Source organism: Podarcis filfolensis (genome assembly GCF_964270895.1).
Source record: "Podarcis filfolensis genome assembly, chromosome: 2".
Classification (NCBI taxonomy): domain Eukaryota; kingdom Metazoa; phylum Chordata; class Lepidosauria; order Squamata; family Lacertidae; genus Podarcis; species Podarcis filfolensis.
The window spans coordinates 27776020-27798499 of NC_139605.1; the positions used below are offsets into that span (position 1 = coordinate 27776020).

General features: G+C 43.5%; 1 protein-coding gene across 5 annotated transcripts in view; it reads right to left on the minus strand.

Moving 5' to 3' along the window:
* Positions 1–229: 229 nt before the first annotated feature.
* Positions 230–22480, minus strand: part of EOGT (EGF domain specific O-linked N-acetylglucosamine transferase) — a 32363-nt gene continuing 10112 nt past the window's right edge. For 2 of the 5 annotated variants that reach the window (XR_014544983.1, XR_014544984.1), the window contains exons 8-18: positions 18584–18690; positions 16591–16694; positions 11505–11597; positions 10369–10440; positions 10054–10140; positions 8598–8666; positions 8390–8451; positions 6750–6869; positions 4735–4837; positions 3165–4300; positions 230–3101 (exon numbers count right to left, since the gene is read on the minus strand). Coding sequence is in view for 3 of the 5 variants with exons in the window: in XM_083601647.1 (XP_083457773.1) it covers positions 4154–4300; positions 4735–4837; positions 6750–6869; positions 8390–8451; positions 8598–8666; positions 10054–10140; positions 10369–10440; positions 11505–11597; positions 16591–16694; positions 18584–18690 (964 nt within the window). In the remaining 2 variants the exon portion in view is untranslated. Of the gene's footprint in view, positions 4301–4734; positions 4838–6749; positions 6870–8389; positions 8452–8597; positions 8667–10053; positions 10141–10368; positions 10441–11504; positions 11598–16590; positions 16695–18583; positions 18691–22480 lie in introns of all 5 variants that reach the window. The other 3 variants (XM_083601647.1, XM_083601646.1, XM_083601648.1) reach the window with 2 other exon arrangements.

The following is a 22480-nucleotide window of genomic DNA, read 5'->3' on the forward strand; positions in this document are numbered from 1 at the left end:
TACCATTTTTTTATTCTCATTACAGCTCATTATTTATTGCTACTTCAAAGGCTAGCAAGTGAAGTCCTTAAAAATAGGCTTCTTGCCAGTACTTTGTTTTACAGATGGTGGACAAGGTATTTGCAGCAGGGTGGCCCTGCAGACAGAGATGGACTTGAACTCCCACCATCCCCCAACAATTAATGGTACAAATTTGCTTTTTTAAAAATGAAGCTTACAGATCAATGCAATATATATATATTTATTTAACAAACCAGTGCATTTCAGGAATTTTTTTTTCCATATGCAAAAAAATACACTTTTACAGTTCCTTTCAAGTTCTTAATCAACTGCCCTGTTCCAAGGAGAAGACAAATACCTTTCAGAGATCTGTAGCTCAACCTCTGCAGTACTTCAAGTCACGAGAGACCTATGTGTAAGCTACTCTTACAATAGTTCATTCTCTTCATCCTCCATAGGCAGGACGGCAAATAGGCCCCACAGTATAGAAATTAGCTCATGATTGTTAGAAAATGGATGTCAGTAATTGCCATGGTTGTCAGGTACATACCACTCAAGTATTTACATCTACTATAACACTCTCCTTCCTGATTCTGCATACCATTCTCTTCCTCAATGCCCTGATTCTAGGCTGCAATATCTGCTGATCAACTCACTTCAGAAGCTCAAATCATACACACGTTTGCACCAACATAACTTTCTTGGGGGAAGGGTTGTTTTGCACTCATATTTTTGTGCACACAAAAGTAGCATAGGGCCGCAACCCTATATTCGCTTACCTGAGAGTAAGTCCCATTGAAGCTCATGGGCCTTACTCTTGAGTAGACATGCACAGGGTTGCTCTGTAAATCAAGTTATGTGCCGTACAGTATTTCGATCCTGAACAAGGGACAGCTATACTACTGACATGATTGACAGCTAGCTGTATTTAGCCCCCAAGACACTACACACAACTCAGTACTCAGCGGCTCTCTCTCCTTAGACCAGCTTCCTCTCCTGGGCTACAAGTAGCCGGTGCAGCACTGTAACACCACAGTGCATAATGAAAAACTCACAATAAAATATGGGGGGGGGATGGTTTTGCAAATTAGAGCGTATGTAAAGTTAAGGTCAGATCTCTTTAGAAACCTAGCAATTAGGTAAAACTATTGCAACAAGAGGCCCAAACAGAATGTACTTAATTGTTAGAAAACAATAGTCTTCTGGCATTCTAAAGACTTACAAATTTTATTATGGTATATGCTTTTGTGGACTGGGATGCTCTGTTTATCGAGCATTCGTTCATTCTTATCTGTTTTCAGGTAGGTTATACAGCACTGCATCTAACAATTGTTGTCCTGTGTTTTCCACTGCAATTTCCTTCACTTTCCTTACTGCAGATATACCTTCTTTATTTTTAAAAAAGGTGCAAAAGAGCAGCAAACCCACTTTAATGAATTCATCAGAGTGCAACTGAACCCCACTCATAAAATAATGATAGTCTGGAAGTGACCCTAGAGTCCACAAAAGCTTATGCCAAAATAAAATCTGGTAGTTTTTAAGGCACAGGACTCTTGGCTGTGTTTGTGACAACAGAGAAACACCTGTGCCTCTCTGGAAAAAGTTAGAAAGGGCACATGTAAATCTAGAGGGATAACAGTGCAGTTAACTAGACAAATCAGAAGACCACAAGAGGGGCAAGTCTTGCCTAAACTAGGAAAATAAAGGACAGAAACCAAAGTAAACTGGCAGCTTGCCTCTACCTGATTTTGGCAGTCTTCCTTTTTCTTAGTTCCTATGCTGCAGCCCCCATTTAGCAGGGCTACCTGAGGAGAGGAATTCAGGAGGACTGGGGGAGCCATGCAGGGATGAGGTGAGGAGCTCAGCATCCTCCAGCCTGCCCCATGCACTTGGATCCAACCCACTGAGACAAACAGTATCTGTTTTGTTATAGTGCAGAGCTATATGACAAAAGTTGCAAAATGAGTGAGGAACAAACCACTTCTGCTGTCATTCGCCCTATTTGTCTTGCTCTTCTTTGAGCTTGCTAGTGCAACATGCTAAGGAACACTGACCAGGTACTTGCCATGTCTGCAGCTAAGAACGGGCTGAAATGTAACGTATGTCAGAGAGGGAGAACCGTGGCATAGAAGCACAGCTGGCAAGGGCAATGGGTTGGTACACACAAGTGAGAATCCGCTGCAATCTGTGGCATAACAGTGATTCGCATAAGGACTTGGCTCACAAGCATTCAACCAGATATACAGTGGTACCTCTGGATGCGAACGGGATCTGCTCCGGAGCCCCGTTCGCATCCAGAAGCGAAAGCAACCTGCGCCTGCGGGTCGCGATTCGCTGCTTCTGCGCATGCGCGTGATGTCATTTTGAGCGTCTGCACATGCGCAAGTGGTGAAACCCGGAAGTAACACATTCCGTTACTTTCGGGTTGCTGTGGAGCGCAACCCAAAAATGCTCAACGCTCAACTTCAACCCAAGGTATGACTGTATCTGATTAAGTCAACAGGAGCTGTTTGAAAGCAATTGTGTGAAGACATGTACTCATGGTTATATTTCTTTCAAGGCACTATTATAGTGCAAGCATGAATTATGAAAAGTTAAATTATTTTAAAGCTTTGGAGACAAACATAGTTCATGTATTAAGCCATAGTTTTCATACCTAACAGCGGGACAGTTTAAAATAAAGGCACTACCAAGAAAAACGACGACATACCCAACTTCCTTGCCAGGAAATGTCTTCCCATCAAGCTCAGCAGTTCTGAATTTCAAGGTTTCTTGGTGGGGACGCAGCAATTTGGCATTTGCCCCATGACTGCACCTCACTCCCTGCCCCAAGTGCACTATGGCTTGATACCTTAGTTAATTCAGTTTGTACATGACTCATCTTAACTTTGAAATGGGTAGACACTGCTCGCCGAAGAATTGGTGCTTTTGAATTATGGTGTTGGAGGAGACTCTTGAGAGTCCCATGGACTGCAAGAAGATCAAATCTCTCCATTCTTAAGGAAATCAGCCCTGAGTGCTCACTAGAAGGACAAATCATGAAGCTGAGGCTCCAATACTTTGGCCACCTCATGAGAAGAGAAGACTCCCTGGAAAAGACCCTGATGTTGGGAAAGATGGAGGGCACAAGGAGAAGGGGACGACAGAGGACGAGATGGTTGGACAGTGTTCTCGAAGCTACCAGCATGAGTTTGACCAAACTGCGGGAGGCAGTGGAAGACAGGAGTGCCTGGCGTGCTCTGGTCCATGGGGTCACGAAGAGTTGGACACGACTAAACAACTAAACAACAACAACAAAGTAACAGAACCGAAAAGATGAGGAAGCAGATTAGGGTTGCTTAAAAACCTGCAGGAGTGAGAAATACACCAGGACCAAACGACATGTTATGATAAACACAGTTTTTCCTGAAAGCATGCTTTAGGTAACCACTTTTATTCTGAAGAAAAAGCAGCCACAGGGTTCCTAATCTGGATCAGGGTCCTGCACTGGGTTCCTACTAAAAATCCACTTACTCACGCGAGCCACTGCTTGCCCCCTGGTGGCCCTGTGCTTAGTTTAAGCACGCATTTAAAAACCACGTTGTTTGTAATGTGTAGTTTGGCCTCCCAGATTCAGCTGAGTTCTTTTTCCACGGTCTCTCTTACTGCTTTGGAGTGCCTTGCAAAAACAGGAGTGTGACGCTATGCAAGCCTACTCTGAAGTAAGTCTCAATGAGTTAAATGGGACTTAATCCCAAGTATGGTTTCAACCTGGAAGTCTTAAAAAAAGAAGAAGAAGCAGAGAGAAGGAAAATGGACCCACTGCACTTATTTGTAACTTCACCCTTCTTTTTAGCAATGGGGGCAAAACCCCTAAAATAAATAGGGAGGGAAGTAGTGCAAATATTAGTCATCTTAATAAATACACCTTGCAAAATGCAAATTTCTCAAGTAAAATTAGGAAAGGAATTGAGAGTGAGAACATTATTGGGCGGGGACGACGACGACACACACAGAAATAACAGTGTGAGGGTGGGAACCATGATATGCAACTACCAATCCTTTTAACATTTTTCCTCCCGAGAGAAAAAAAAAATTATAATTGTGTATCAGAACAATTGACATTTTATAATGCTGCTGTATTTAAAATACCCTGTGAAATTAGGCAATTAATCTAGAATTCATCGCGTTTTCTCCTAAACGGCCATTTGGAATGCTGCGATACATGATCAGCCGCCGAAAGCACCAGGCGGACGAATTCTTCCACGTCGAAGGAGTAATTTGTAAACTTCGGGTGTTTTCCTAGTGTTGGATGATGCCCCTGAAGAAAAGGGAGTTAAAATGGTTTTAAGGAAGCAAAACAAGTCAGCTCTTTTCCCCTGGAAAACAAGCAGCAAATTGAGCACGCATTTTAATTCATAACCGCTGATTTATCGATCCTCCCTAAAGCAGCAGCGTCAGTAAGAAAACACCTAACAGCACTGCTATTGATAGTCTGAACTAATGGCCAATTAATTTCATTTCTCTCCCTCCTCCAGCTATTCATATAAAATGATCCTTTAATCAGAGCAGAGAATTTAATTTGGGCTGAAGCAGAAGAATCATATTTCATGTGGAAGAACTGAGATGGGTAAAACATTTTTTATGATGATGATGATGATGATAATAATAATAATAATAATAATAATAATAATAATAATAATAATAAAAAACCAAAAACACAGCACCAAAACACCTTTGCATCCCACCCACTACCTCATCCTGAGGGAAGACTTTGTCCTTCTTTTGCCAGGTGATGTAATGGACGCCTCTCAGCCTTGCAAGGTCTAAGTAGCAGCGCTCGTCTTCACAGTTGTATCTGGAGAAGAAATGATGGGGATTCATTAACAAAAGGCGCAATGGTTCTCTTTAGCGCCTGCCCTTCTCCTGCAGGAAACAGAAAGGTAATCATTCTACTAGCAATTGGAAATGGACAGGCTGCGGCTTCCCCTGCTACAGCTCTTGCTACAGAGAGAGCCAGGGTGGCGCTGTGGTCTAAACCACTTAGCCTCTTGGGCTTCCGGTCGGAAGGTTGGCAGTTCGAATCCCCATGACAGAGTGAGCTCCCATTGCTCTGTCCCAGCTCCTGCCAACCTAGCAGTTCGAAAGCACGTCAGTGCAAGTAGATAAATAGGTATCACTGCGGCGGGAAGGTAAACAGTGTTTCTGTGAGCTCTGGTTTCCTTCACAGTGTTCTGTCGCACCAGAAGCAGTTTAGTCATGCTGGCCACATGACCCGGAAAGCTGTCTGAGGACAAACGCCGGCTCCCTCAGCCTGAAAGTGAGATGAGTCACCTTTGACTGGACTTAACCATCCATGGGTCCTTTACCTTTACTTTACAGAGAGCCAAGGAACCAAATCCCCTTGATACTTGGGTTTTGCTCTAGCATTTCCTGCAGCATGCATTAAGGAATGCACTCAAGCTGTCTCTCTCCCTCCCCGCCCCCAACCTTTGATTCAGACTTTTTTTGGGTGTGCTTGGAAACATGCTAGCTGTTTGTTTGAGCTATTTATATACCACTTATGAACCAAAGACTCTAAGCAGTGTATATAAAAATCATAAAAAGCATGCAATGGATAAAATAAATCACGATGGTTCATACAAAACCCCCAGAAAACATCCTTAAAATGCCTGCTGAAGAAAGGGCTTTGTCAGGCATTCAACCGGGGAAGGAGCGGGCTGCCTAATCTAAGCCAGGAAAGCGTTCCACAGGATCAGGCCCACAGGACTGAATGTATGACTCCATGGAGTCATACTTGTCTCCGTGGAGACAAGCCATGCACCTGAGTCATGGGGGCCAGTAGCACACACACACACCCTCAAGATCTCAGTGACTGGGGAGGGATACAAAGGATAACCTGGATCCAAGCTTTGTAAATTAATACAGTAACTTTGAACTTACTAACATACAGCTCAGAGGCCAAGGACATGTGTCCGTGCCTGGTAACATGGAAGTTACAGTTCGTAAGACAATAATTTAGATAAAACTGAGCTTTAAAGAACCTCTAAATCTAGGGTTCAGCTACCCCCATCCTAAGACTCAAAAAAACGATGGCACACTTCTTTGTGCCTGGCTTCTATAACATGGAGGATTATTTCAAATAATAAAGACCCTTTCCTATTAGTAAGGTGAAACTCATCTATAGCAAGAGTTCCTGCTCAGCTCTTTAAAGATAAGATGGCGAGGAGGGAAATGTAAACCCGCCATACACAGTTTTAGAGCAACAAGCAGTAATCCAAGAAAACTTTACAGAGGCAAGATAGACACAGTGAGAAAATGCCCTTTGTCAGAAATCTTTATAGAACTTCTGTGGGTTCATATCAACAGGCCTTGGGCAAGGAGTTAAACTATAAGTTCTTAAGGACTTGTTCGGCTCTCTATGATTTTATTTCTCTAATTCATTTTGCCACCGGGGCATTCCGCATCGCTGGCTGGGTTTAACATGGAGGTTTCCAGCTGCCAACCTCTGCCCAAACAAGTTAGCCAATGAACAGAGTTGCCACACTCCACCTGGTACATATCAAGGAATGTTTCTTCTAACTGTAAGACAGAGGTAAGTTCAGTATCTGCTCTGACGGAAATACAGAGGCGCCATCTCACCCTCTGTGACATGTGTTTGCTTAAAAGCATGGTTTATAAGCCCTTCTTCGGATCAGGACACGGCAGCCCAATTTTCATGCAAATACAAAAAAAGGAGCTATTAAACACATGAGCACATGGAGGCTTACAGTTCAAAGATGACAGCCCAGTCTGGCAGAAAGAGAAGGTGGGTGAGTCCTGCTCCATGCATCCCAATGAATATATCAGAATTGTGCGTGATTTTCAGCTGCTCCTTAAATTCGAGCTCCCTAGAGAAAACGTATAATAAGAATGGCTCTAACATGGGTATGTGTGAGTAGCACAACAGATCATCGTTCAGATAGGTCAAGGATATCTTATGGGGTGAGGAAGTAAGCTATACACCGGAATAAAATTCCTGGTGATGCTCAAGATCTTAGAAGAGCATATTGTTGCACTGGAGAAATTAAAAGGTTGCCATGTAAATGCACCCAGTAAACTGCTTCAGCGTCTGGTCTTTTTTTTTAAAAAAGAAATGTACATTATTAAAAACAAATGTTACTCAAACTCAAATCCATTATTAGCCTCAACATCAGTAATGTACAGCTCATTAATGGTTTTCAAACTTGTACAGTGGTACCTCAGGTTACATACGCTTCAGGTTACAGACTCCGCTAACCCAGAAATATTACCTCGGGTTAAGAACTTTGCTTCAGGATGAGAACAGAAATTGTGCTCCGGCGGCGCGCCAGCAGCAGGAGGCCCCATTAGCTAAAGTGGTGCTTCAGGTTAAGAACAGTTTCAGGTTAAGAACGGACCTCCAGAATGAATTAAGTTCTTAACCTGAGGTACCAATGTACTTCAGAGGGCAATCTGCAGAGCAATCCGACCTGCCCTCCATGTTGGGTTGGGTGAGGGGCGGGGGAGTCTAGATTAGGCCAGAGCTTTCCAAACTGTGTGTCGCGACATGTTAGTGTGTCGGCTGCAGTGTGCAGGTGTGTCACACAAACACTCCCTGCCCTCCTCCCGGGGCTGGATTAGTTTAAGCTCCAGATTGCTAGGAAAACTGAATTACTGTGTCATGAAATGATGCACGTCTAAAAAGTGTGTCACCAACAAGAAAAGCTCTGGATTAGGCAGAGCAGAGGTGTTCCTTTGTTCATTCTGCGGGACATGTGATCAGGTGGGCTGCTGGCAGGAGTCAGAGGAAGGGGCAAGGGCAAGGCTGAGACAGCCCTGGATCCTGAAACCCTATTGGTCCCATCCAGGGGCTGACAATCCTCTCCCCGCCCCTTTTCTGCCCAAGTCACTGGGAGCAATAGGGCTGCCGATGTGGCCGTGGCCCTGCCCTTCCACAAAGCACTGAGGCTGGGAGGGAGGAAATGTTTTATTGTTCTCTTTATTGATCCTTAACAGCGTACACTTATGCATGTTTGCAAGTCCTAATAATATGTTCAGTGGGAATTACTCACTAGTCTAACTATGTCTGGAATTGCAAACGTTCCAAAGATTTCAACAGGATTTGCTTCCAGGAAATTGGTCTGTATCCAGTAATGGCTTTACACAAGCAGAAGAGGCAGTTCTCCTTATGGCAAGGTGGGGCAGGCCATTTTCACTGATCTCCTGTAGCCCTCTGTGCTCCCTCAAAATTAACTCCTCCGACAAAATTGAGAGCCTCACCTGAAGCAAGCAGAAGCTCTTTCCGCTAGTGCAAAACCACCATGGGACACAACCCGTCGTGCGGGTGCAGAAAGGCGAAAATCAAGGTAGGAACAGCTGCAGATCTGCTACGCCTTGCAGGTGTACTTACTTGTACTTGTAGTTCACTATTCGGACTTCAAATAACGGCAGCGTTTTCAAAGCGTTGGCAAGCTAGGGAGGGAGGGAGGGAGGGGGGAAAGCAACATTTCTGCATGATAATTGCTGTTTTTATTTCCCACCCATTTCCTGTACCCAACCACGGCTTCCTTGTGCCCACTGCTCTTTGGAAGCCTTTACTCAACAGAAAATAATCTAACCTCATTTTGGTTTAATATCTTCCTGTATTCTGTACTCCGGGCGAGTATTGTAACTCTGATTTTCCCATCCTGTTGGGGAACAAGCAAAACAAAAAGTAGCAAAATGAATCCATTTGCAAGTTGAGGAGGAGAAAGACCAGCTGACGGACAATGAATAAATTAGTGCCCTTGATGTAAAAACAATTAGCAGAGTGATTAAAATGTCTTTTCCTTTTAATCACCTCGTTTATATCACACACAGGAGAGAGGCACATTCCTGAAAATGGATTGTTCTAATGTGCACTTTCTGTCGATGCTCCTTCCCCAAAAGCAGTATTTGCAACCAACAACTAGTAAGTCATTTAAGAGTCCCCTTATGGACTTGATCAAGTCCCTCAACTCCCAATGAAACCACAGAGAACTTGATAGCACTACCAGCAAACCCCTTTGTTTTATTCAAGACAAAATGGCCCACGTCACCACAAACCACTGCAGTATCTGAAAAAGTGGAAGTCACACAGACAGACACAGTATGCTTTACATGTTGATGAATTATTGGGGTGCGGGGGGGGAGGTGTTAGCCCACCTAACAAGGTTATTATTTCCCTTCCCAATTTAAAAATCCATCGAACCATCGGGGGTAAATTGTGTAAAAAAGAAGAAGAAGAAGAAGAAGAAGAAGAAGAAGAAGAAGAAGAAGAAGAAGAAGAAGAAGAAAGAATTACAAAGGTTTAACTGCATGACACCTATTAATACCAGCAGGAAATCAGGGCCAAATGGTTGCACACAGCTCGAAAACACCAGCCCCTTGTGATAAGCATGAAAGTATATTCTTCAGAAAATATTTTAAAGAACTCAAAAGCAGCCAAATTGATTCCCTCCCCAGTATACACCCTGTGCACGCGCGCACGCGCGCACACACACACACTTATAGCTCTCTTAATGGAGCCAGCATCTTCCTGTGGATTCAGATATTGGACGAAAAGCAAATGTCGCCCCCTGATTTAGCCAAGGGTTTACTGGGTGGCTCTGCTGGGCTTGTTGCTGCTGGAAAACTTGTTCTGGCAGCACCAAGCAAACCACGCAACTGCAGAAATGGCTCAAGGGTTCAGAGCAATGCCTCCTGTCTTCATAAAGAGATAGAATTCGCTACGGCGAGAGAGCTGGTGTACATTTATCACCCTGCATGTACAAGATGCCACAGGGAGCACAGAAGTACTGCAGGCAAGAGGCATCTCCTTCAGTATTTAAATTCTTTGCATCCCCTTCACCATTGCAAGGGAGCTTTCATTCGTCAGGAAGATATGCAAGTCAGTGGAAACAGGAGTGCTCAAAACTACAACGAAACTCAGGATTGTGGGCATCGGAAAAGAGAACTTCTCAAGCTGTGAGCACGATCCGAAGCAAGAGAGACGGCGCATGCAAACTCAAGCTTCATTCACGATTCTTACAGAACGGCATAGAGCATCACTAATACCTTGGGTCCTTCTTGTGTGACATTTAATCTGTGGAGCACATGCTGGGAAAAGGCTCTGAATAATCCTGTACCATGACAGCTGGATATCTGAAATCACAGCAGACATATAGGAAGAAAATGCACCCATGTGCTCAAATTTTAATATTTTTTTGCTAGTAACAAACCGTCCCCCACCTCCAAACAAAGCTTTTATGCACTGAAGTCCTTCTTCTTTAACATATCTCTTTAAGAAGCTCACAAATTTTATTCAAAATTTCTTCTTTTTTTATTAAAAATAAAAGGTGGGTGGGTGTGGAACCCAACGTATTTACTCACCAATGGTGTATTATAAAATAAGCCATACCTCATTCGAGGCAACAGTGTAAAAACTGCTTCTTTGAAGCATACCTGAAAAAGGAGATCATTAACAAGTTACAGCAGAACTCCTGATATATAATTAAAAGAGGTGAATATAAAGCAGGACCTATTAATACTGCAACAGAAGCCAGATCACAGCACCAATCTGAGCCCCCCCCCCCTTGCGTTAAGCACGGAACAAATGACTGAAACAGAAACAGCATCTGACACAAAGACCCGAGAGGGTAAGATGAGGGAACTTTATAATGGGGGGGGGGAGCGCAAGGTGAAAACTTTCCTGATGGGGCTACATGAAACAAAAGGGGAAGGGGGAATTAAACGCAGCAGACACAATGGAAAACAATGGCAACTTGCCCCTGGATGGCAGTGGAGCCCCTCTCCCACATTCCTGGAGCACAGACATGCAAAGGTTTGAGAGGTCCTGAGCCTATGCTCATATGCACAGCACACTCACGACTACATGTCTAGAATTAGGTGGGGTAACTGGTGTTAAAACCACACTCTTTGAAAGGAGGTTAGAAGTCATTCTTTAGTGTCCTTTGTTTTTATTTCTCTTAACGAAAGGCAAATTGAGAAAGCATAAAGTGTGCAGAATCCCTTGGTGCGCCTCTGTCCAGATTACTGAATCTCCTATTTAATCCTCTGCAAAACCATAAACGTAAACCTGTGTGTGTGCAACAGGTCTGCTGCAAGGTACTTTTCTCTCACCTACACCTGTGGAAGTGGACTGTGCAGGTGTAACCTTATAGTATGAATGAAAAACTTAAAACCCTCTACGGCAGGCTTGTCTAACAGGTAGATCGCGATCTACTGGTAGATCGTGGAGTGTTCCTGGTAGATCTCTGGCCCCTCACTGATCCCCTCCCCCTCTCTCAACAACAATGGGTAGATCACAACCAGTTTTTTTATACTGTGAGTAGATCGCAGTACATTGGGAGTCGGATGTCCCTGCTCTACAGCAAGGGTGGTTCAGCTGTAGCTTAAGGACCCATACGTATTTGGTAACGTGGTCACAAAACTGAACCAAAAGCACTGACTTCTGGGTACAGCCCTCAGTTTGTGGTTTTTTTTTTTTAAAGCAAAATATTCCTCACTCTCTTTGAATCATAGGATTTCAAATGTATTATTTCGTAGTCTGTAAATGCCTTCCACGTTTCGCTGAACAGGTCTCCGTATCCATAGGCACTCTGTGAAAAAACAAAAACAAATGGAAGCACAAGTAAGGTTTTAGCGAGAAACGACTGATGATTATTTTCACAGCTTTAGGCTTATCTATAACCCTCCTGCCTTAAGGCTAGAATCGTAAACACACTGAGCAGGGCAGGGCAATCTGTGGCCCTCCAGATAGTATTGGACTACAGCTCTCATCATTCATAACCATCGGCCATGCAGGCTGTAACTGAGGGGAACTGGAGCCCACCAACCTCTGGAGGACCACACATTCCCCATCCTTGTAATAGAGAGTATCCCCACCAAGCCCTATGGAACTTACTCCCAAGAAAGCATGCATAGCATCGAGCAGTCTGTAATCACCAGCATCATGCTCTTTCGTTTCCCAAAATTAAAGGGTAGATCGAAACTTTGAATTTGGGTATATTAACATATGATAAACAAAGAGGATTGATTTTTTATACATATTCCATCCTAAGAGACAAATACAGATTATCTACAAATGTTCAATGGTAATATCTCCAGATAAAACACTTGCTAACTGCCATCTACAGACCAGCAGCTTTTACAGCCTCAGAGACCCCAGAGATACTGAAGCAGAGATATTGAGATTCTTACGCAACAAAAAACCCCGGCCATCAACATTTATAAATCTTTGTTATTAGCAAACCAATTTGATATACAGGTACTGAGGGAGGGTTGGAATAAAGAATTAGAGATCTCAATTTCGACCACACAGTGGGAAACTTTTTCAACTGCTATAACAAGGGTGGTCTCTGAACCTTAAATTGAGGCTCATACAAAATTTGAAAAGGGGGGACATTGATCATCCTTTCCATTGCTCTGCCCGCATTTGCCTCTGGCCTCCCCCTCCCCAGGCACTGTGGCCCTCGGAAGATTACCCAGAAAGGAATGTGGTTCTTGGGTTGCAAAATGATCCCTAGCCCACCAAACACACACACACATTGTACACCTTGCCATATTTGTTTGTTTGTTGGGAAACATGCTGGGTAAGTTTCCCCCACTGAGTTCCTGCTTTGTTTCACTCACTTATAAAGAAAGTAACATTTAGTAAGAACTGTAATTTTGCAAGAGCCAAAAGCTACATGTATTGCATAAAGTGTGTGTGTGGGGGAGCCTCACCGCCTCTCTTCAGCTAGTTTAAGCAGTTACTTGGCACCACCGTCTGGCAATGCAAGGAATTAAATGCATCTCTTTTGTCGATCAGAACGGCATTACAGAATTTCGGAGTGACTGCGGGGAAGCAGCATACATTCTTAAACAGTGCCGTTTCCCAAGAAAAGGTAGTGAGGTGGGAACCCAAGTCATATGCAGTTGACAGTCCTAGAACGGAGAGCCCTAAGTATAGCTGGACTGGGTAGGGATGAAACCAGGGACTCTGATATACAGGTGCAAATTAAAACGTTTTTAAGTGTGTTGTAATGTTGAATATACAAACGTGACACTAGATGGCGACAGTGCACTGTGGCAATTTCAATGTATTTTTCAAAACATTGTTGTTTTTTTAAAAAAACACACACATTTTCACAGCTTTTTTTTTATACGTGTGTAGATTCCACCCAGGAGCACCACTTTCCATGCCAAAGATCTGCATCATTAGTAAATAAAGCATCTGTTCCCTGTTGCTTCTACTGCAGGTACTGCTGGTTTTCCAAATACTGGAGTGGCTACACTGTGGCTCTCCAGATATTGTTGGCTGCCAGCTACCATGACCATAGGCCATGCTGGCTAGGGCTGGTGGGAGCTGCAATTAGATATATATTTTATAGGGAAAAGACATGGGTAGACCAGGCAGCTTCAGTACAGAGGGGAGAAAAAAACATAAGAACAGTCTGCTGGAACTGGCCAATAAGTCCATCTAGTCCAGCATCCTTTTCTTACAGTGGCATAAAATCTGCTACAGTGGTGCCTCGCAAGACGAAATTAATTCGTTCCACGAGTTTTTTCGTCTAGCGAATTTTTCGTCTTGCGAAGCACGAAATCCCATAGGAATGCATTGAAATTCAATTAATGTGTTCCTATGGTCAAAAAAAGTCCAAACAAAGCCAAATTTGGTACAACAAGAGTTTATTAAGTGCTCTTTAAAGTCACACATACTGTAAAGAGCATTTCAAAATTCAAACCCAGAATTTTTTAAAAAAAACAGCAGAGTGGCCCAATGGTCACAGAAAATCATAAAAATGCAGGAAAAAAAACACACAAGCTTCCAGATTCTTGCAAACCCCTCCCCAACACCAAGTCCTTGAATTCCAAACACCCCAACCCAAAATCCAAAAACCCCCAAAAAAGTTTTAAAAGTTTAACTTACCAAATGGCTGCAAAAGAAGTTTTGGAAAAGCTTCAAAAATCACCAAAGTCTTCAAAAACCTCAAAAAAGGCTACCACACCACTTGCTATGAGTTGCTCCTCGAAGTCAAGTCGCAACTGTACAGTATTAACGGTTTTAAGAAAAAGGAAACAAACTTGCAAGACGTTTTCGTCTTGCGAAGCAAGCCCATAGGGAAATTCGTCTTGCGAAGCAGCTCGAAAAACGGAAAACCCTTTCGTCTAGCGAGTTTTTCGTCTTGCGAGGCATTCGTCTTGCGGGGCACCACTGTATAAGCAGGCTTGTGAAGAAAATATCCAGCAAACGCAGGTGGCAAAGAACCCTGAAGTCTATTGGTAGGCCTGGCAAAACGGTGTGGGTAGTTCCTTGAACTGTCCAGTAGGTGGCAGGGACACAGTTATTTTAAGCATCAGTTGGTGACAGGAGGAGGGCAAGAGACAGGGAGCATAACACAAGAAAAACAGGAAACTCCAGTCTGTCACGCAGTGATTTCCTGCAGGATATTCACACAATGATTTTACATAGAAATATACACGCACAGTCTTTAAAACATTGTCAAACTAGTGACTCGTGGGTAGAAAATAATAATAATATTTTTTAATTTATACCTTCCCCTCCCCGGCCAGAGCCGGGCTCAGGGCAGCTAACACCAATAAAATTACAATAAAACATAATGGGGTTATTAAAATACGGGTTAAAATACAATTTAAAATGCAGCCTCATTTTAATAGTAGCCCATAAATCAGAACCATCAGGGGAGGGAAACACAAGGGCCAAACTGAGTCCAAACCAAAGGCCAGGCGGAACAGCTCCGTCTTGCAGGCCCTGTGGAAAGATGTCAAATCCCGCAGGGCTCTGGTCTCTTGTGACAGAGCATTCCACCAAGTTGGGGCCAGTACTGAAAAGGCCCTGGCCCTAGTTGAGACCAATCTAACCACCTTGCGGCTTGGGACCTCCAAAGTGTTGATATTTGTGGACCTTAAGGTCCTCCGCGGGGCATACCAGGAGAGGCGGTCCCGTAGGTACGAAAGATGTGCTAGTAATCATGAAGTGCATCTGTTTGTAGTATATTTACAACCTAAGAGATATTTTGATTTTATTTTTTGTGGGAGGGTGAGGGAAATGGTGGTGTTGAAAACAGGGGCTGGAGATGGGTGCGGGGGTGGAAAGAGAAGCCTTAACTTATAGAATAAGAGAACAATAAGAATATACATTTAAAGAAGATTGGAAAACGTTTAATGAATATACAGGTTAAAATTGTGTACATTTGAAAACGTTGGCAGCGTTAAGATAAATTCAACAGTGTAAATAAGTTTTGATGGATGGAATACTGAATGGTTAATTTATGTAAAATATGCAGGGATCTATAGCAGGCTTCCTCAACCTTGCCCCTCCAGATGTTTTGAGACTACAATTCCCATCATCCCTGACCACTGGTCCTGCTAGCTAAGGATCATGGGAGTTGTAGGCCAAAAAACATCTGGAGGGCTGAGGTAGAGGAAGCCTGATCTATGGCATGCAAACTGAACCATGGAAGGAGAAGAAGGGAAGTCATTGATATTTTAAGGTTGTTTAAATGAATATTCTAAAAGGTAAAATAGAAAAACTTAATAAAAATTATACCCCCAAAAAGGGAAAAAGAGAAGCCTCCATAAGGAAGTAACGTTCAAGTGCTAAGACAGAAGGCAGCCACCCACTCTGGCTGATACACAGTGGTACCTCGGGTTACATACGCTTCAGGTTACATACGCTTCAGGTTACAGACTCCACTAACCCAGAAATAGTAACTCAGGTTAAGAACTTTGCTTCAGGATGAGAACAGAAATCGTGTGGCAGCAGCAGGAGGCCCCATTAGCTAAAGTGGTGGTTCAGGTTAAGAGCAGTTTCAGGTTAAGTACAGACCTCCGGAACGAATTAAGTACGTAACCAGAGTTACCACAGTATAAGATATATAAACTAGGCATCAAATGGCTCCTAAAACCAAGGCTGCAGTTGCCAAAACAGAATGTCTAGTCGCCATTTTGGGGCAGGATGGCTCTCAAGTCTTATTTTTCAAATGACTGTGGTTGATTCACAGTTAAACATCTGACTATTCAGATAGCAACCTTGAGGTAGCTTAAGAGCTTTGAGAACTTAAAGGAAGAAAAGCCACTTGATCCTGGGACTGTCCACGTATATATTGGCCTATTATTACCTCTTTTTCCTAATGGTGATTCCTGCTCCTGCTGCGCAGAAAAAGCAATTTGGTTCCAGAAACTCATTCCAATGGTGCAGATAAAATAAAGCTGATAGAATTCTACAGGGCGGGGTATTAGTGTGTGGAAACAGCCAGGATCCAATGATCCCCCGATGGTGGAGATGGCAGGAGCCATCCTGGCACCCAGGGATTTTCACTTGGTCGCAAAGTGGTCCACAGCCAGGTGCAAAACGCGCCTGGCTAATTTTGAACACTGACTGTATCCCTCCTATACAACCCTGTTGGAAGGATAGTTCACTTAATCCAGCTCTCTAGTGACAATGGTTTATACCAGTCTATGCACAGACCATCTGGCACAGGTAGTAGTAACTATGCTCCTTGCTAATACTGCCCATGATTTACATCAAACAGTGAATACAGTACATCTATGAACACCAGTGTGTTTTGAACAGAAGATCCTACTCACGGTATCCCACATGACAATGTTGACGTCCGTGCTGAACGAGTTGGTAATGTGCTGAGTGATGTAAAGATTGACAAAGTCACAGAAATGGTGGTACATGTTAACACCTGAGAGAAGAAAGAAAAATGAACCTTGTCATGGTTTTTCATTTCAAAACCTCTGCGTACTCTTAATACTTTCTCCTCATTTCACTGGAAGAATTTTACACCAGGCCCATCTTTAGCATTTAAGACTGGTTCTATGAATGCATAAGACCCAAGATGAATATGAATGTCACATTCAGAGTCTTATTTGCAAGGATGAGTCTTTGCCCAATTGGATTTTGTGAGCTTTTCTGGCTATTAATCCATTAAAACAGTTTTTATTCTGTTCTTCCATCCCTGTGGATCTTCATGGTTGCTAACAATCCATCATAAGATACAGTATATATGTGTGTGTGTGCATATCAACATTACCTGCGTGAGACAATTATCTGCAACATATGAAAAGATTAGGCCACAAACCCAGAAACAAACCTCACTAAGACTGCACATGCAGAAGGGCAACCAAAATGATCAAGGGAATATAGCAACTCTCCTATGAAGAAAGGTTGCAAATTTGGGCCTCTTTAGTTCTGAGAAAAGGAACTGGTGACATGACAGAAATTTAAGAGATGCCATAAATGGACCAAACTCCCCCCCCCCCAATTTATGCAGGTCTTGATTGTATCTCCAAATTCTCTGCGTTTCCTTTTAACCAAATGAAGCCACTAAGAGTTACCAATAATCTGATCTGGCCAGTGATGCTGGATGAAAAGTGTTTACTCCTTCCCTGCCATACCCTTTTTCTAACCAAAATCAATACCACTTACCCCACAGACCTCCATTAGGCAAACAACCATGATGGGGTTGTTTTTATCAGGAAAAGTGAAATGGAGTTGGGGGTGAGTAGGGGAAGGCCTGAATAATGTTGTTGAATTCAAACTGGCAACACATACACACACACTGCATTTCATTAAAACAGAAAACCATGAGAGATGAAACCATGCATCTCCTAAACGGCATACAGGACCCCTGACCATTGGGTCCAGTCGTGACCGACTCTGGGGTTGCAGCGCTCATCTCGCTTTACTGGCCGAGGGAGCCGGCGTACTTAGCATGACTAAGCTGCTTCTGGCGAACCAGAACCTAAGTGTGCTGGGGGATGCAGGTGGCGCTGTGGGTTAAACCACAGCGCCCAGGGCTTGCTGATCAGAAGGTCGGCGGTTCGAATCCCCGCAACAGGGTGAGCTCCCGTTGTTCGGTCCCTGCTCCTGCCAACCTTGCAGTTCGAAAGCATGTCAAAGTGCAAGTAGGTAAATAGGTACCGCTCCGGCGGGAAGGTACCATATTTTTCGCCCTATAGGACGCACTTTTCCCCCTCCAAAAATGAAGGGGAAATGTGTGTGCGTCCTATGGGGCGAATGCAGGCTTCACGCAGCTCTCCGCAAGGCGCGGGAGCCCGGCGCTGGGCTCCCACGGCTTGCGGAGAGTTGCCTGTTCTGGGGGCTGGGGTCGGGGGAAGCTCGGGCTTCCCCCGCCCCAGCCCCCTCGCCTGGGGGGAAATAATTTTTTTTCCTTTATTTCCCCCCAAAAAAACTAGGTGCGCCTTATGGGACGGTGCGTCCTATAGGGCAAAAAATACGGTAAATGGCATTTCCGTGCGCTGCTCTGGTTTGCCAGAAGCGGCTTAGTCACATGACCCGGAAGCTGTACGCTGGCTCCCAAGGCCAATAAAGCGAGATGAGTGCCGCAACCCCAGAGTCGGCCACGACTGGACCTAATGGTCAGGGGTCCCTTTACCTTTAAGTGTGCTGGGGCAATATCCAATTTGCTGGAGCATGCTACAAGATAATGCAATACATGCAGAATGCTGTGCATATCAATGACCTTTACATGACCACCTCCAAACATATTATCCTGACATACTGCCTGGAGTCGTACAGGTCTGCACATACGAAAACCACACTGGCTTGTACCTGCATCAAGCTTCATGAAATAAGTTGGCTTGTCAATAATAACATCACAACTGCCATCTTCCATCGGCCTGGAGTTCAGTTCCGTATATGTCTGGAGCTCAGCAAACCTGTAATTACAGTCATTTAATAGAAGCTGCAAAAAATTATTTTTTAAAAAAACACCACCCGTATCCAAAGACAATAATTTTTAGCAATGCACCACACAGACTTCTCTTCACAATGCTGGTGAAGTTAGACAAAGTTTGACAATTAAAATTATTTTTAATTGTAACTGAAGCTTCTTCAGTAAGGCTTCAAAAGGTTAAACTCTGCCTTTGATCTCGGGAGCAAGCAGCATCTTTGATCTATAAATCAAGAGCTGGGGAAAGTTCCAAGAGAGAGAATATCTCTGTCCGTGCGTTTCCAATATCCAGTTAATTTGAATATATCTACGCTCATGTCAAGTGCACTGACCATGATTTTAAAGGCATCTCAGCAAAGACACAAGTTATTCATGACTGCAGGTACAAGACCAATTAGCATGATCCATTTAACAGCCTAGCAAGTCTCCTCCATGACATAATATCATTTGTACTGGGCTCAGCTAATGGAACTTGAGCCCTGCAAGATATATTTCTAGAAGATGATAACTAAGAGGAGAGGGTTCTCTTCTGGATCAGGTATTGTTTCAGTACCAGGAGGTATGAATTGGTGGTTCTCTAAATGGAGAAAGGGCTTTTTAACTGGTTCATAAATTATCTAGAGCTGGGGTTAGCAGTGAGGTGGCCATGTTTGCTGACAATAGCAAATTGTTCACGGTAATTAGAACAATGAAGAGCTCCAAAAGCATGTTTCTGGACTTCCGGGTTGGCGCCTCCGGCAATGGCAGAGCTCCTCCGATCGGGAGGAACTTGCTCCGTGAAAAGCAGGGTCTGACCGCCACGGCGAAGGCGGAGACCCACAGAAATCACAGGCGGGAGAAGCCTGTGAACTTGGGATTCGGCTGGCACCTCTTGCGCCTCCCCTACTTGCGGGGAAACCCTGTTTTGGGGATCCGGAGCGACGTGGGGTGAGTGGCGCGGTGCTTTGAATCGACTGCTTCTTTCACGGAGTGAAGCCGCATTGCTGTTGCCGGAGAGTGCTGACTTTTTCCTGTGGACAACTGGACTTTAAACAACTACCCGTGAGTAGACTGGAAAATTTGGATCTTCAAATATTCTAATTTGGCAAAGTAGCGGGGAGGCTCTAAACAGGAAGTCCACCTTCCGCTTTTGTAAATAGACTGAAGCAAAGGCGTTACAAACTAAAGTCTCTGAAAGTTTTTGGACAAAGGATTAAAATTCCACTGGTTAAAAATATCAAACCCCCCTTGGAAGCAGGAGAAGAGGGGAGAAGCCATGGACCTAGGGAGAACCTGCAGGAGAGAGGGAAAAGTAAACTACCACTGCTCTGAACCTGGGGACGGTCTGCCTGATGACGTTTGGGGAAGGTTCACTGACAGAACGGATTTGACAGTTACTTAAAATTAGAAAGATACTGTTTCCATTGATCTCTTTTGAGTTTATTAAAGGGAGGAAAAAATAACTGAAAATCGAAACTGTTTCTGTGACTGAAAGAACTGATACAATTTGAAACTGCTTCCCTCTAGAGGGAGCATGTGAAACTGTTACAGGAGTGTAACAGGGTAAACTCCAGCTGCAAGATAAAGTTTCTGAGAATCAGAGATTGACCTTGGACTATTCAAAATGCTGATAGGAGAAGTTATTGTGACTGCATTATTCAAAATAAATCATTCACTTGAACAGCTGCATAAAAATGTAGATGACATGATCTTCAAAATTGACAGCCGGGAACAGAAAGTGACTAACTTGAATCAAAAAGCAAGCAACAACATAGAAATAACTCAGGACTTGGTACAGGAAAATACCTTGGCAAGACAAATGGTGGAGGAAAAGGAGAAAAATGCCGTTGTGAAACTTAAAGTAGCTCAAGAAGGATCCTCAGTTCTACAGAGGCAAATCGAGGATTACAAATGGAGGCCCTGCATGATTGATTTTAGCAAAAACCAGAGCTTGAGGATGGGACCCTGGCTTGGACTGAAGAACGAAAGTTGGAAAGACCCCTTCATCCAGGGATTAACTGACATCTGGGACATGGGTTTGGGCCTGGAGGAGCTTGAAGCTGTGGGGGCCTATGGACTTGGAGGAATCCTGAAATACGTCCTGAAATACCCTATGGACCTTAGTTTCAAGTATGGAAATTTGGCTGAGCTGTTCAGAAGGAATAAAAGTTCTGTTTGGTTGGAGTTTTCCCGAGATTTGCTCCTGAGCATCAAAGAATATGAAGAAGATCCACAGAAGGAACTTGGAAAAGAATTAAGAGCCTCAGACATAAGATCTCCAGGTTGATGGACTATATGGATCTGACGGAAAGGACTGGCAGAATCCGAAACCAGGGGGAGGAGAGGGTGGAGGAAGATTGGGAAGCTAAAGCTTATATTTAGAAATTTTGCAAAATTAATGACTGTTAGATAAATCGTGGAATGTTATTATATGGATTTAGTAGAAATGTTAGAAGAAGTTAAGAATAGATAAGTAATTTAGTCTTAAAGGGAAATAAGGTTAAAAAATATGTTATCTACAAGACAATAAAAAACAGAGAAAGATGGAAAGGATTTTCTGAAATAATTAGAAGAATGGGAATACAAAAAGGGAGATGTGAGGAAGTCGAGGAAACAAGGAAATGAAGGATAGAATATGGAAAAGGAGAGATGTATTTTAAACTGTTTTTGTTTAGATTTATCTATGTGTTTAGTTTAATGGGATTGGGTTGGGGTTTATATTATTTGTATACTGTATTGTATTGTGGTGTTTTTTCACTTTTTTGTTTTTTTTTCTTTCTTCTTTTGTCTTTAAATTTTCTCTTTTCTTCTTTTTCTGTAATCTTTAAAAGCAATAAATATTATTTAAAAAAACAAAAAAAACAAAAGCATGTTTCTGAACGGAGTGAATGGCCTGTAAATCTTAATACACACATGGCACTTGAATTGGTGGTGACTGACCAAGTCAGGGGTTGTAGCAGAAAGCTCAGTGAAGATGCTAACTCAGTGCGCGGTGGCTATGAAAAAGGAAAATCCCATGCTAGGGATCGTTAGGGAAGGAATTGAAAACAAAACTGAAGATCTCATCAGGCATTTATGATGTGACTGCATTAAGAATACTGCGTACAGTTCCGATTGCCTCGCCCCAAAAAGGATATTGTAGAGTTGGAAAAGGTTCAGGAAAGAGCGACCAAAATCATCTAAGGGATGGAGCAACCCCACTAAGAAGAACCGCTGCAGCATTTGGGACCTTTTAGTTTAGAGGTAAGATGAGCAGGAGGTAACATGACAGAAGAACTACACATGGCATGGGGAAAGTAGAAAGTAGGGGAGTTTTTCTCCCTCTTTCATAACACTTGATATTGTGGACCTGGGAGCAACACCTGACGGACCAAATGTTCCCCACCCTTGATAGAGGCTATACAAAACAGGCCACATCAATTCCCAGGTTTCCCTATTACTTGCGGATTTTCATGTTAAAAACCAACAATGGTTCCCATAGAAAAGAATGCAATGCAGCCACAATGACCTGCTTTTTGTTGCTAACATTCTAGACTGGAATAACCATCACCTCAGTCATTGTCCCTTTGCTCCACCATCATAGAAGCCTGTTTCTTCCTTAAAAAAACAACTGCACCCCTAACTACTGCTATGACATGTTGTGGGAGACAGGCACACCGGGTTCTGCCCAACCTGGGGGGCTAGGCCTGGCAAGTGTGCATGACATCGTGCATCTCACGATGGTATGGGGCCCACAGGAGGGGCCAACAGAGCCTGCAGTGCCATGGGAGGGCCCAATGGGGCCCGCCTGGCTGCGG